The 16,272-nt window shown below is 46.8% G+C and overlaps 1 protein-coding gene across 3 annotated transcripts in view; it reads right to left on the bottom strand.

Annotated features, from left to right (window-relative positions):
• Positions 1–10,926, bottom strand: part of jph3a (junctophilin 3a) — a 16,205-nt gene extending 5,279 nt beyond the window's left edge. For 2 of the 3 annotated variants that reach the window (XM_041899272.2, XM_045210004.1), the window contains exons 1-3: positions 9,482–10,926; positions 394–681; positions 1–146 (exon numbers count right to left, since the gene is read on the bottom strand). The exon at positions 1–146 is cut by the window's left edge and continues 359 nt beyond it. In XM_041899272.2, the coding sequence (XP_041755206.1) occupies positions 1–146; positions 394–681; positions 9,482–9,965 (918 nt within the window). In that variant the 5' untranslated portion in view covers positions 9,966–10,926. The remainder of the gene's footprint in view (positions 147–393; positions 682–9,481) is intronic. The other variant, XM_045210003.1, reaches the window with a different exon arrangement.
• Between the last annotated feature and the right edge of the window lie 5,346 nt (positions 10,927–16,272).

Below are 16,272 nucleotides of genomic sequence, written 5' to 3'. Positions count from 1 at the left end.
GTGTATGTCGGAGGCGGCGGAGGAGACAGTGCTCATTCCGGCCTCACTGCAGAACGAGCTCTGTTTACTCAGCTGGCTGGCCAGCGAACTCTTGGACTCGGAGCGACGCAGTTTCAGACCGCTCAGGATCGACTGACGGAAACGGCCTGGGATATGAGACGATACGGTACAACGTTATCTATCCTACAATACCATATGATACAACTTTACAGAAATGGACAACTGACATACAAACACAAGCATGACATAATAACTCATGCAATGGGAAGTCCAGTCAATATCAAAAGTGCAAGGCCAATAGATATGGCTAGAAAAGCAGGACTAATAGATATTTAAGTATTAGCACTCAGAGCCCGACCAGCTGGCCCACAAACAGCACATCAGAAGTCTCACCTTTCCTCTTCCCCCGACGGTCAGCCTCGCTGGGGGCAGTTAGAGCGAAGCCCCCCCTCCCCACGGGGCTCCCGGCCAGCCCGCCCCCCACCACCCCGTCGGCAGGCGAGACGGCGGTCCCGGTGCCGTCCTCCAGCAGGGTGGGGGGGCAGTGGCTGTGCTCTGAGCGGAGGGAGTTTATGGACGTGCGGAGCGGATAGAGGATGACGGCCGCCATGCCGTATGGCACGCTCTGCCGGACCCCATAGCCGTGCCGCATCCCACCCAGCCACTGGCCCTGGAACGTACCTATAGGAGAGAGTCACAGGTCAGGGGTCAAATTATAGGGCGGTCTGGGGTGGACATGCATTGCACCCCAAAACCAATTAGGTCACCCCCAGAAAGGTGCATGGATGGAAAGAGGCATAACATAAGGTGTTTTATGTGACATAATAAAGGCTCTTAGTGCTCATAATAAGTTATAAAGCATTATCCCTGCAGGCTTTGTTATATTGTATTTCATAGTGAGAAAAGTCTGACTTTGGGTAGCAGGAAGTGACTGACTGATATCACACACACGGCGTGTTTAGTCCATTTTAATCTACTAGGACCTACAAGAGAGTGAGAAATGATCTTATATCACCATTCAAGCTGTGCTACCTGGCTTATTTCAGGTGAAGAGGTCTAAAATGGCTATATAAAAGGTATGAATGGTCTGAAACGACTACGTAGACATGAAATCAATATGGGGACATAAAAGGCCTAATGGCCCCACATCATTGCCATGACAACAGTTTCAATATAATGCCGCAAGTCCCTCAACCTCTGGCAAAATCACGTCTCATTTTCCACTGAATAAAACTAAGATATTGGGTTTTGCCTATCGCAAATAATGATCAGTTTTATCTTATGTAGCCTATACAATAGATCGTTTTTAGAGCGTTGCCATCTCAGTAGTGAGGCTTTTAACACGAACACATACAAGTTTTAGTGGCCGGGATAGGCCTAATAAACGGTATTTCCCCCAATTTCAATAATCTAAAAACAGAGGAAGGCTATGTCATGAACCTTCGCTGTGGTGTGTCTGTCAAAGTGTAAAATCGGGTCCTGTCCATGGTGCTGAAATGTAGATCGCACAGACAAAGCTATGCTGGGGCGGACCCCATGTAAATACCCATTCATGTTATTAGCCGACACTTCACACAATATCACCTGTGTAGCTGTTGGTATAGCGACAATAGCACGTTTATTGGGTTGTGGAAAATGTGTCAGCTCGTGCGTGCTATATTCATCTGTTCACGGTCGAACCACGTGAGCGACAGAAGCGAGAGAGCTGCTATCTCGTGACGCAGTATTTTTATTTTTTATTTAATTTATCTCGTTCTAGAGTGTTATTACGGTCGCCGTCGCTACTTCATAAACCAAATAACACCGAGGGAGTTATCTACTAGTATGTGAACGATTGCCGTAGATTGATCATTAGAATATAGGCTACGCTGGTGTTCAACCTCTAGCTACACCAATGCAGCAGCGACGGATCGTGTTTCCATGGTCCCCTGCATCACTTATTGACCCCTCTTCTCTCTCTCTCTCTCTCTCTCTCTCTCTCTCTCTCTCTCTCTCTCTCTCTCTCTCTCTCTCTCTCTCTCTCTCTCTCTCTCTCTCGGCTCATCCGGGTTCAGTGCAATGGAGTTGCATTGGTATCAAACGGCCTAGATTAGGGACAGTTCGACATTTACTGTGGGGATGACGACGACGACGAATGGTCCAGTGTCATTTAAAAAAATGCACCCACCTCACATGATCCTTCCCTTGTACTGTAAAAAATTGGACACCCTCCCCCCTCATAAAATTAACTCTATAATAATGATTACCACCACAAATAACAATAACTGTAGCAACCCTGTGTTTTTAAATGTGGAAATTGACTTGACCATGGTTTTGTGGTGTAGTCAATGCCAAGCATGGCTACAGGCCAGAAGGTTGAGGGTTCGCAGACCACTACAGACAAGCTCACTCTCCCGGCTGCAGACAATGATCAGCTACAGTGAGGGAAAAAAGTATTTGATCCCCTGCTGATTTTGTACGTTTGCCCACTGACAAAGAAATGATCAGTCTATAATTTTAATGGTAGGTTTATTTTAACAGTGAGAGACAGAATAACAAAAAAATTATCCAGAAAAACGCATGTTAAAAATGTTATATATTGATTTGCATTTTAATTAGGGAAATAAGTATTTGACCCCCTCTCAATCAGAAAGATTTCTGGCTCCCAGGTGTCTTTTATACAGGTAACGAGCTGAGATTAGGAGCACATTCTTAAAGGGACTGCTCCTAATCTCAGCTTGTTACCGGTATAAAAGACACCTGTCCACAGAAGCAATCAATCAATCAGATTCCAAATTCTCCACCATGGCCAAGACCAAAGAGCTCTCTAAGGATGTCAGGGACAAGATTGTAGACCTACACAAGGCTGGAATGGGCTACAAGACTATCGCCGAGCAGCTTGGTGAGAAGGTGACAACAGTTGGTGCGATTATTCGCAAATGGAAGATACACAAAATAACTGTCAATCTGCCTCGGCCTGGGGCTCCATGCAAGATCTCACCTCGTGGAGTTGCAATGATCATGAGAACGGTGAGGAATCAGCCCAGAACTACATGGGAGGATCTTCTCAATGATCTCAAGGCATCTGGGACCATAGTCACCAAGAAAACAATTGGTAACACACTACGCCGTGAAGGACTGAAATCCTGCAGCGCCCGCAAGGTCCCCCTGCTCAAGAAAGCACATATACAGGCCCGTTTGAAGTTTGCCAATGAACATCTGAATGATTCAGAGGAGAACTGGGTGAAAGTGTTGTGGTCAGGTGAGACCAAAATCGAGCTCTTTGGCATCAACTCAACTTGCCGTGTTTGGAGGAGGAGGAATGCTGCCTATGACCCCAAGAACACCATCTCCACCGTCAAACATGGAGGTGGAAACATTATGGTTTGGGGGTGTTTTTCTGCTAAGGGGACAGGACAACTTCACCGCATCAAAGGGATGATGGACGGGGCCATGTACCGTCAAATCTTGGGTGAGAACCTCCTTCCCTCAGCCAGGGCATGAAAATGGGTCGTGGGTGGGTATTCCAGCATGACAATGACCCAAAACACACGGCCAAGGCAACAAAGGAGTGGCTCAAGAATAAGCACATTAAGGCCCTGGAGTGGCCTAGCCAGTCTCCAGACCTTAATCCCATAGAAAATCTGTGGAGGGAGCTGAAGGTTCGAGTTGCCAAACGTCAGCCTCGAAACCTTAATGACTTGGAGAAGATCTGCAAAGAGGAGTGGGACAAAATCCCTCCTGAGATGTGTGCAAACCTGGTGGCCAACTACAAGAAACGTCTGACCTCTGTGATTGCCAACAAGGGTTTTGCCACCAAGTACTAAGTCATGTTTTGCAGAGGGGCAAATACTTATTTCCCTCATTAAAATGCAAATCAATTTATAACATTTTTGACATGCGTTTTTCTGGATTTTTTTTTTGTTATTCTGTCTCTCACTGTTCAAATAAACCTACCATTAAAATTATAGACTGATCATGTCTTTGTCAGTGTGCAAACGTACAAAATCAGCAGGGGATCAAATACGTTTTTTCCCTCACTGTAGGGGGAAAACAGATTTTAAACATTTTGATGCTATATATATAATTATATAAAATATATGCAACGAATTTTCCACCAACAGGTTTTTGTGCCAATGCACCACACACAACCTATAAGCAATGCATAACTGCAAACCGATTACCGACTTCAAGCGCTTCATCACGGTTTGCATTTTCAACAACACAATCAAATAGAGTGTATGTCTCTCTGATAAGCAGAAAATACATCTTTCCCTAATCAGTATCGAAGGCTTGGCTTGAAAATCTCAGAATGTCTTTCAACTTTTTGGGGGGTTTTGAAACAGATGTCCCTTTCCCTTCTTTGAAAGGCCAGTGCACAGTTTGGATGCTGGAATTATATCAGAGTGGAGTGGATGAACATGCGCAGGTCGCCTACAGGATACTTTTTAAGTAGCCTAATCAGATTAATACATTTTCAAATGTGGTCCCCCGTAGCTCAGCTGGTAGAGCACGGCGCTTGTAACGCCAAGGTAGTGGGTTCGATCCCCGGGACCACCCATACACAAAAAAAATTGTTATGCACGCATGACTGTAAGTCGCTTTGGATAAAAGCGTCTGCTAAATGGCATATTATTATATTATTATTAAAAGTTAAATGACCAATATTTAGACTATATTGAAGCGTTAGGTTCGAGGTTGAGGAATAGCCGCCACGGATTGGAAAGGAGGCAGAACGCGCGTTAAGCTTCCCTGAATAACTGGGCGTGCCCGGAGCATAGGCCTATGTGCCCACATTATATAGGACGACTTGGGAGAATGATGATGGGCAACAGACAGCACATCAGTATCAGAGGTAAAAATACAGCCAGACTGTCCTGTACCTTGCCCTTTCTAGACCTTAGAATCTGTCAAGAGAAGACCCACAACTGATCCAAATGGAATTAAACATTCTAATAAACAGGACTTTTAGTCAATGACATCTTCACTTCACTTCACAGCCCAGAGTAGAAATGAATTTAATTTTACTCACTTGAAGACAATAATGCAGTATCCATTGTATTGTGGTGTTGTAGGCTAGTCTAGGGAGGATCATTGTGGTGTTGTAGGCTAGTCTAGGGAGGATCATTGTGGTGTTGTAGGCTAGTCTAGGTAGGATCATTGTGGTGTTGTAGGCTAGTCTAGGGAGGATCGTTGTATTGTGGTGTTGTAGGCTAGTCTAGGGAGGATCATTGTATTGTGGTGTTGTAGGCTAGTCTAGGGAGGATCATTGTGGTGTTGTAGGCTAGTCTAGGGAGGATCATTGTGGTGTTGTAGGCTAGTCTAGGGAGGATCATTGTGGTGTTGTAGGCTAGTCTAGGGAGGATCATTGTGGTGGGGAATGTAAACCAGAAAGAAAATGCACTATCCTCCCCTGTGCCCAATAAAAAATAAAATACACAACCGTTCAAAAGTTTGGGGTCACTTAGAAATGTAATTTTCTTCGAAAGAAAAGCAATTTTTTTGTCCATTAAAATAACATCAAATGGATCAGAAATACAGTGTAGACATTGTTAATGTTGTAAATGGCTATTGTAGAGTGTATGTCTACATAGGCCTATTGTAATGGAATATCTACACAGGCCCTTTATCAGCAACCATCAGTCCTGTGTTCCAATGGCACATTGTCTTTGCTAATCCAAGTTTATCATTTTAAAAGGCAAATTGATCATTAGAAAACCCTTTTGCAATTATGTTAGCACAGCTGAAAACTTTTGTGCTGATTAAAGAAGCAATAAAACTGGCCTTCTGAGACTAGTTGAGTACCTGGAGCATCAGCAATTGTGGGTTCGATTACAGGCTCAAATACAAATAACTTTCTTCTGAAACTCGTCAGTCTATTCTTGTTCTGAGAAATGAAGGCTATTCCATGCGAGAAATTGCCAAGAAACTGAAGATCTCGTACAACGTTGTGTACTACTCCCTTCACAGAACAGAGCAAACTGGCTCTTACCAGAATAGAAAGAGGAGTGGGAGGCCCCGGTGCACAACTGAGCAAGAGGACAAATACATTAGAGTGTCTAGTTTGAGAAACAGGCACCTCACAGGTCCTCAACTGGCAGCTTCATTAAATAGTACCCTTAAAACACCAGTCTCAACATCAACAGTGAAGAGGCGACTCCGGGATGCTGACCTTCTAGGCAGAGTTGCAAAGAAAAAGCCATATCTCAGACTGGCCAATAAAAATAAAAGATGGGCAGTCTGAGATATGGCCTCTGTACGCCTATGTAGATATTCCATTAAAAATCAGCCGTTTCCAGCTACAATAGCCATTTACAACACTAACAATGTCTACACTTTATTTCTGATCAATTTGATGTTATTTTAATGGACAAAAAATGGCTTTTCTTTCGATAACAAGGACATTTCTAAGTGACCCCAAACTTTTGAACGGTAGTGTATATATCACACATCCCTCCCAAAAGCAACACCAAAAGTTAGACGACCCTCCCCTATTTTGGACCAGCCCACCCCAGTAAATTGTCCCTTTGCGTCCAAGTCAGAAAACCCCAGTGACAATACCAAAGCACTAATCAGGGCGCAGAACACAGATAGTCTCCAGTGACACGCTGACCTGCTGTCTCAGCGTTACCATGGCGATTTACAGTACAGAGGCGTCTGTGGTATAATGCAGAGAGAGAGAGGGATGAGAGAGAGAGAGAGAGAGAGAGAGAGAGAGAGAGAGAGAGAGAGAGAGAGAGAGAGAGAGAATGGATGTGTATATAGGAGGGAAGGAATAGAGGAGGGGGAATAGAGGAGAGGGGGAATAGAGGAGAGGGGAATAGAGGAGAGGGGAATAGAGGAATAGAGGAGGAGGGAATAGAGGAGGGGGAATAGAGGACAGGGGAATAGAGGAATAGAGGAGGGGGGAACAGAGGAATAGAGGGGGGATAGAGGAGAGGGGGAATAGAGGAGAGGGGAATAGAGGAGAGGGGAATAGAGGAATAGAGGAGGGGGAATAGAGGAGGAGGAATAGAGGAATAGAGGAGGGGGAATAGAGGAGGGGGAATAGAGGAATAGAGAAGGGGGAATAGAGGAGAGGGGAATAGAGGACAGGGGGAATAGAGGAGAGGGGAATAGAGGAATAGAGGAGGGGGAATAGAGGAGGGGGAATAGAGGAGAGGGGAATAGAGGACAGGGGAATAGAGGAGAGGGGGAATAGAGGAGAGGGGAATAGAGGAATAGAGGAGGGGGAAAGAGGAGAGGGGGGAAAAGAGGAATAGTGGAGGGGGAATAGAGGACGGGGAATAGAGGAGGGGGAATAGAGGAATAGAGAGGGGGAATAGAGGAGAGGGGGAATAGAGGAGAGGGGAATAGAGGAATAGAGGAGGGGGAATAGAGGAGGGGGAATAGAGGAATAAAGGAGGGGGAATAGAGGAGAGGGGAATAGAGGACAGGGGAATAGAGGAATAGAGGAGGGGGAATAGAGGACAGGGGAACAGAGGAATAGAGGGGGGGGATAGAGGAGAGGGGGAATAGATGAGAGGGGAATAGAGGAGAGGGGGGAATAGAGGAATAGAGGAGGGGGAATAGAGGACAGGGGAATAGAGGAATAGAGGAGGGGGAATAGAGGAGGGGGAATAGAGGAATATAGGAGGGGGGGAATAGAGGAGAGGGGAATAGAGGAATAGAGGAGGGGGAATAGAGGAGAGGGGAATAGAGGAATAGAGGAGGGGGAATAGAGGAGGGGAATAGAGGAGAGGGGTATAGAGGAATAGAGGAGGGGGAATAGAGGAGAGGGGAATAGAGGAATAGAGGAGGGGGAATAGAGGACAGGGGAATAGAGGAGAGGGGGAATAGAGGAATAGAGGGGGGGGTAGATGACAGGGGAATAGAGGAGAGGGGGAATAGAGGAGAGGGGAATAGAGGAATAGAGGAGGGGGAATAGAGGAGAGGGGATATAGAGGAATAGAGGAGGGGGAATAGAGGACAGGGGATTAGAGGAATAGAGGAGGGGGAATAGAGGAGGGGGAATAGAGGAATAGAGGAGGGGGAATAGAGGAGGGGGGGAATAGAGGAGGGGGAATAGAGGAGGGGGAATAGAGGAGAGGGGGAATAGAGGAGAGGGGAATAGAGGAATAGAGGAGGGGGAATAGAGGAGAGGGGGAAAAGAGGAATAGTGGAGGGGGAATAGAGGAGAGGGGGAAAAGAGGAATAGTGGAGGGGAATAGAGGAGGGGGAATAGAGGAGGGGGAATAGAGGAATAGAGGAGGGGGAATAGAGGAGGGGGGAATAGAGGAATAGAGGAGGGGGAATAGAGGAGGGGGAATAGAGGAATAGAGGAGGGGGAATAGAGGAGGGGGAATAGAGGAATAGAGAAGGGGGAATAGAGGAGAGGGGAATAGAGGACAGGGGAATAGAGGAGAGGGGGAATAGAGGAGAGGGGAATAGAGGAATAGAGGAGGGGGAATAGAGGAGAGGGGAATAGAGGAATAGAGGAGGGGGAATAGAGGAGAGGGGGAAAAGAGGAATAGTGGAGGGGAATAGAGGACGGGGAATATAGGAGGGGGAATAGAGGAATAGAGGAGGGGGAATAGAGGAGAGGGGGAATAGAGGAGAGGGGAATAGAGGAATAGAGGAGGGGAATAGAGGAGGGGGAATAGAGGAATAGAGGAGGGGGAATAGAGGAGGGGGAATAGAGGAATAAAGGAGGGGGAATAGAGGAGGGGGAATAGAGGAGAGGGGAATAGAGGAATAGAGGAGGGGGAATAGAGGAGAGTGGGAATACAGATGGAATCTGAGAGGATATAAAGATTCAACAAGCCTCAAATTAGATGGCGGCATGTATAAACGCTGATGCATTTCAGTTACCTGCCATTACTGGCAGCATCAGTGTTTGTCTTTGCGTGGTAACATGTACTATACCGGTAGCCCACAGTAAGTGTCATGCTTTCACCCCACTTTATTACCGAACTGGAAATAGCAATATAGCCCACATCCTCTTTCTCTGTAAAGCATGAACGCACACGTAGGGCCTCGCCCAGATCCAGACGTAGTCCTAAATGTGCTTTAGGATCTAGTGCCAGTCTGCAGGGGCCCCTCTCTGATTCACTGTATGTTTCAGACCTATTACTGCTGACTGGGGAGGTGACCTGTATATCCTTATCAATCCCAGCTGAAATAGGTCTCAGATATGGATGACCCCTTTCAGATACAAGGGGAGGCAGGTGGAGATACTGTATGAAGAGAGATGGCGAGAATGAATGGATTTTAGTAAAGGATGAGGGTTGAAAGGAGGATGAGCGGCACAGGAGAAGGAGAGGGAAGAGTGACCCTTATAGTGTCTTAAAACCAAAATAGAATGAATACAAGTGCACTGCATAGTAAGAGTGATTAGTTGATGAAGATGTTGCTCAGGGCTGCTCTGGTCTAAATAAGTGCACTATTTAGAGAATAGGGGGTCATTTATAGGGGGTCAGATGCTGCTCAGCTTGGAGGCCTGGTGTGTCCCTTCCTTCCTTACCTCCATCGGAGTACGTCTCAGTCCCGTATCCATCCTGCAGGCCGTTGCTCCAGGTCCCCTCGTAACGGGCCCCGCTAACCGTGCTCTCCAGCTGGCCGTAGCGTCCCTTGAAGCCCTGCGTCCACTCCCCCCTGTAGTCCCAGCGGCCCTTACTCTCCACGCCCACACCGTGGCGCTTCCCCTGTGCCCAGGTGCCCTGGTAGCTGTTCCCGCTGGGCCAGGTGTAGACTCCAAGGACCTCGAAGCCGTGGCTCCAGGCCCCAGCGTACTCCCCCTGGCCCTGTGGCCCCGTGCAGACCCCCCGGCCGTGGGCCTTGCCCTGCTCCCACCCCCCGCAGTACGACCCCCCGTCATCAAAGTCAAACCTGCCTCCAGTGGACATGCATGAAACAGGTTTAGGCAAAATCCTCAGAACGTCCAGAAGAGAGAATGAGGTGTACACAGAGCGATCAGGGCAGGGAGGCGAGGATGGAGGTAGTATCATGGAGGTTTAGATCTCAGAGTATTTCCCCTTTTCTTTTTGTTGTTGGGTTTTTTATGATAATGTCATCAAAAACAGGTTCCCAGTCTTGTACAGAGCAGGGCTTGGTCCAGAGAGCATCACCTGGGATGGAGAGAGAGAGAGAGAGAGAGAGAGAGGTCTCGTCTGTCTGTCAGTGGAGGTTCTGGAGCCGGGTCTGGCGTGACGTTAAGGATGCTAGATGCTACTGCCGGCCGGGCATTCTGCTTCCCATGGGCATGCAGGCTGCATGCGCTCCTCCTCCACCCTCCTCCACACAGCCTCGCCAGCTGGGATGGCACTAACCCACTCACCTCTTCGTTGGCTGGGGCGCTCCAGACAGGCTAGGCCCAGGCTTTTCCAATAGTACCGGAGGCCCTCACGGCAGCAGCGACACAGCGAGCTCAATCAGACATTACACCACCACCCCTCTAGCTGTGCTCCACCGGCACACAGACAACGGAGAGAGGATAGAGACAGGAGATGGGATCGCAGCGCACCAGTACGCCCCAAATAAACAGAGTAGGAGAGGAAGAGATGGGCTAGAGCTATAGCATGGGCTGGAAACATCCAAACACACACATCCATAAACACACACACACACACTGAACACACACACACACACCTCAGACGACCTAACTGACGGAGTATTCCCTGTTGCTTTCTCTCTTCTTCTGCCCTGTTCTCTCCCTCCTCCTCCTCCTCCTCCTCCTCCTCCTCCTCCTCACTGTGCTCCTGCTGCGCTGTAGAGATGGAGCTGCAGTCTCTCCTGAACAACATGCGAGGAGGGCTGATGCAAACAACAACAACAAAAAATTATACAATTATTTTCTTCCTTTCTGCTTTATCTTCTGTATTTTAGCGCTCGACCAATCTCTGGATCGTTAATATATCCAGTTTCCCCCCCAAGTCATATTGTGGTGGTCTCTCGGTCGCTTCTCTCTCTCTAAAATCGGCTCATTACTGAAGGACTGTTCCACCCCATCCAATACCCCTCCCCCACACGCTCCCTCTCTCTCTCCCTCCCTCCTTCTGTAGGCTCTTAAAGAGATAGAGACCCTGGGACAGGGGAAGAGCAGTGTGTGTTTGGTTCACTGCGCTGGTCCTTTGGGGATGTAGCCCGCTTTCCCTAATTACCTAGCAATCTAATGATCTGCCTCTCTCTCTCTCTCTCTCTCTCTCTCTCTCTCTCTCTCTCTCCTCTCTCTCCCTCTCTCTCTCTCTCTCTCTCTCTCTCTCTCCCTCTCTCTCTCTCTCTCTCTCTCTCTCTCTCTCTCTCTCTCTCTCTCCTCTCTCTCTCTCTCTCTCTCTCTCTCTCTCTCCTCTCTCGTCTCTCTCTCTCCTCTCCTCTCTGTCTCTCTCTCTCTCTCTCTCTCTCTCTCTCTCTCTCTCTCCTCTCTCTCTCGCTCTGTCTCTCTCAATTCAACTCAAAGGGCTATATTGGCATGGGAAACATACACTGAGTGTACAAAACATTAGCAACACCTTCCTAATATTGAGTTCCACCCCCTTTTGCCCTCAGAACAGCCTCAATTCATCGAGGCGTGGACTCTACAAGGTGTCGAAAGCATTCCACAGGGATGCTGGCCCATGTTGACTCCAATGTTTCCCACAGTTGTGTCAAGTTGGCTGGATGTCCTTTGGGTGGTGGACAATTCTTGATACACACGGAAAACTGTTGAGCGTGAAAACCCTGGCAGCGTTGCAGTTCTTGACACACTCAAACCGGTGCGCCTGGCACCTACTACCATACCATGTTCAAAGGCACTTCAATCTTTTGTCTTGACCATTCACCCTCTGAATGGCACACATACACAATCCATGTTTTAATTGTCTCAAAGCTTAAAAATCCTTCTTTAACCTGTCTCCTACACTGATTGAAGTGGATTTAACAGGTGACATCAATAAGGGATCATATATTTCACCTGGATTCACCTGGTCAGTCTGTGTCATGGAAAGAGCAGGTGTTCCTAATGTTCTGTCCACTCATCGTATGTTTACATTGCCAGAGCAAGTGACAGACAATAAAAGGGAAATAAACAATCAGAAATTAACAGTAAACATTACACTCACAAAAGTTGTAAAATAATATAGATATTTCAAATGTCTCTGTCTCTTTTTGCGTGCTCAGTCCTCTTTTTTTTCCTGTAGTCCACAATCATCTCCTTTGTCTTAGTCACGTTGAGGGAGAGGTTGTTATCCTGGCACCACACGGCCAGGTCTCTGACCTCCTCCCTATAGGCTGTCTCATCATTGTCGGTGATCAGGCCTACCACTGTTGTATTGTCGGAAAACTTAATGATGGTGTTGGAGTCGTGCCTGGCCATGCAGTCATGGGTGAACAGGGAGTACAGGAGGGGACTGAGCACGCACCCCTGAGGATCAGCGTGGCAGATGTGTTGTTACCTACCCTTACCACCTGGGTGGCGGCCCGTCAGGAAGTCCAGGATCCAGTTGCAGAGGTTAGTGTTTAGTCCCAGGATCCTTAGCTTAGTGATGAGCTTTGAGGGCACTATGGTGTTGAACGCTGAGCTGTGGTCAATGAATAGCATTCTCATGTAAATGGTCTTCCCTGGCCATTTACATTTCAGAGAGTCAATAGCTCAATACTGTCGCCAAAAGGACATTTTTGTGCACCATAAAATACAGGACCTTCAGAAAGTATTCATACCCCTTGCCTTATTCCACATCTTGTTGTGTTACAGCCTGAATTCAAAATTGATTTTAAAAATCCCTCACCTATCTACACATAATACCCCATAATGACGAAGTGAAAGCATGTTTTTTTGAAATTTTAGCAAATGTATTGAAATTGAAATACAGAAATATCTAATTTACGTAAGTATTCACACCCCAGAGTCAATACTTTGTAGAAGCGCCTTTGGCAGCGATTACAGCGTTGAGTCGTCTTGGGTATGTCTGTTTCAGCTTTGCACATCTGGATTTGAGGATTTCCCCCCATTCTTCCTTGCAGATTTTTTCTCAAACTCTGTTAAGTTAGTTGGGGAGTGGCAGTGAACAGCAATCTTCAAGTCTTTCCACAGATTTTCAATGGGATTCAAGTCTGGGCTTTGCCTGGGCCACTCAAGGACTTTCTTGTTCTGAAGCTATTCCAGCGTTGCTTTGGCTAAATGCTTGGGGCACAGGAGGCTGCTGAAACTGTTAGAACAAAGATCTTTGCCCCAGTCTAAGGTTGTTTGCACTCTGAAGCAGGTTCTCACAAGGATCCATTCATTGTTCCCTCTATCCTTACCAGTCAACCAGTCCCTGCCACTGAAAAGCATCCCCATAGCATGATGCTGCCACCACCATGCTTCACAGTAGGGATTTTTTATTTTATTTTTTATTTTACCTTTATTTAACTAGGCAAGTCAGTTAAGAACAAATTCTTATTTACAATGACGGCCTACACCGGCCAAACCCGGACGACACTGGGCCAATTGTGCGCCGCCCTATGGGACTCCCAATCACGGCCGGTTGTGATACAGCCTGGAATCGAACCAGGGGGTCTGTAGTGACGCCTCAAGCACTGAGATGCAGTGCCTTAGACCGCTGCGCCACTCGGGAGCCCGAGTGGTGTTAGATGGGTGATGAGCTGTGCCTGGTCTTCTCCAGACATAGCACTTTGCTATGTCTGGAGAAAGCCCAGATTGGTGAAGTGCTGTAGAGACTGTTGTCCTTCTGGCAGGTTCTCCCATCTCAGCCAAGGAACTCTGTAGTTCTGTCAGAGTGGTCATTGGGTTCTTGGTCACCTGCCTGACCAAGGTCCTTCTTGCCCGGTTGCTCAGTTTGGTCGGACGGCCAGCTCTGGGCAGAGTCTGGGTAGTTCCATCTTTTTTCTATTTGCCAACGATGGAGACCACTGTGCTCTTGGAAACTTTCAACACTCTAGAAATGGTTTTACACCCTTCCCCAGATATATGCCTCATCACAATTGTATCTGGGAGATCTACAGCCAGTTCCTTGGACTTCTTGGTATAGTTTCTGCTCTGACATGCACTGTCAACTGTGGGACCTTATATAGACAGGTGTGTTTCTTTCTAAATCATGTCCAAACAATTGAATTGGCCACAGGTGGAATCCAATCAAGTTATAGTGACATATCAAGGATGATCAAAGTAAATTGGATGCACCTGAGCTCAATTTGGAGTGCTATAGAAAAGGATTGTGAATCATTATGTCAATGAGATATTTTTTGTATTTAATTTTCACACCAAAAAATGTGGGGGGTGTTTTAATACTTTGTCATTATGGGCTATTTTGAGTAGATGGGTGGGAGAAAAAATATATTTGAATCCATTTTGAATTCAGGCTGTAATACAACAAAATGGGGGTACGAATACTTTCTGAAGGCACTGTCATTTGTATTATTTCAATTCATAACAGTTTCAGGTGTTCAATTACACTCCCAACATGTTCCCTTTGATTATCAAGGTGGCATTTTGATAATGTGGTCATGTAGTTCATAGCCTGATAATGTGGTTCGTAGTTCATAGCCTGATAATGTGGTTATGTAGTTCACAGCCTGATAATGTGGTTATGTAGTTCACAGCCTGATAATGTGGTTACCGTAGCCATTGTTTTGTTTAATTTTATAGTTCAAGCCTGCCCCATTTTAATTTGTTCAGCCTGATAATGTGGTTATGTAGTTCATAGCCTGATAATGTGGTTATGTAGTTCACAGCATGACACCCACACTGATTTCGCTGTGTTTCACCATTGTTTAACCAGGCTATGTACTGTATGTAGTTGATGGTTCTAATCCAAATGAGCGTGAAGCCAGCACACATTCAGGGATTCAGTCTGGCCTCATAAAAATGTATTGATTAAATGGAAGACTTTAATGAATCACCTTGGAACAGAGTAGTGAGCTGGTGGGTGTTCGTCACGATCTCCTCTCGCTGTTGGATGCTGTTCCTTTACTTCAGGGACAATCTAAGACTGATTTAGCTCAATAGATTGCCTATAGACAATTTCTGAAAACCCTTCATTAAGATTTAAGTAAGATCCTGTATTAAGAATTTTGCTGTAGAATAGATATTCATAATGCTGTATCTATAAATGCCGTGCATCGATTGAATTATTTGTTGTATGGTAAATCAGTGGGTTATAACTCCGCCTACATTTTACACCGAGTGGACAAAACATTACGAACACCTGCTCTTTCCATGACATAGACTGACCAAGTGAAAGCTATGATCCCTTTTTTTGATGTCACTTGTTAAATCCACTTCAATCAATTTAAGAGTGTGTCAAGAACTGCAACACTGCTGGGTTTTTCCACGCTCAAACAGTTTCCCCGTGTGTATCAATAATGGTCCACCATCCAAAGGACATCCTGCCAACTGTAGGGAGCATTGGAGTCAACATGGGCCAGGATCCCTGTGGAACGCTTTCGACACCTTGTAGAGTCCACGCACCAATGAATTGAGGCTGTTCTGAGGGCAAAAGGGGGTGCAACTCAATGTTAAGCACAGTAGTTGAAGAGATGAATTGAGAATGGAAAATAACTGAAATGATGGAATATATGAATGAATATTCAACCCCTGGGGTCACACCTCACCCCTCTAGTCCTGGACCTCAACAACACCTGGGGTCACACCTCACCCTTCTAGTCCTGGACCTCAACAACACCTGGGGTCACACCTCACCACTCTAGTCCTGGACCTCAACAACACCTGGGGTCACACCTCACCCTTCTAGTCCTGGACCTCAACAACACCTGGGGTCACACCTCACCCTTCTAGTCCTGGACCTCATCAACTCCTGGGGTCACACCTCACCACTCTAGTCCTGGACCTCATCAACACCTGGGGTCACACCTCACCCCTCTAGTCCTGGACCTCAACAACACCTGGGGTCACACCTCACCCTTCTAGTCCTGGACCTCATCAACTCCTGGGGTCACACCTCACCCCTCTAGTCCTGGACCTCATCAACACCTGGGGTCACACCTCACCCCTCTAGTCCTGGACCTCATCAACTCCTGGGGTCACACCTCACCCCTCTAGTCCTGGACCTCATCAACTCCTGGGGTCACACCTCACCCCTCTAGTCCTGGACCTCATCAACTCCTGGGGTCACACCTCACCCCTCTAGTCCTGGACCTCATCAACCCCTGGGGTCACACACAATATCAGCAGCAGTCAACCCAGAGGCTTGTGTGGTTGGACCTCTCCTAAACACAATATAACCTTCTGGTGAAACATTACTCGGGATCCAGGGTTGGGGAAACCGTGTCATTCTATTAGGTTCAATATAACCATATAAGGTTTATCTAAAACACAGTCAC

The sequence above is a fragment of the Coregonus clupeaformis genome, chromosome 32 (assembly GCF_020615455.1).
Source record: "Coregonus clupeaformis isolate EN_2021a chromosome 32, ASM2061545v1, whole genome shotgun sequence".
NCBI classification, from domain to species: Eukaryota; Metazoa; Chordata; class Actinopteri; order Salmoniformes; family Salmonidae; genus Coregonus; species Coregonus clupeaformis.
The sequence above is the reverse complement of the archived record's forward strand: the minus strand, read 5'-3'. Positions and strand labels throughout refer to the sequence as shown.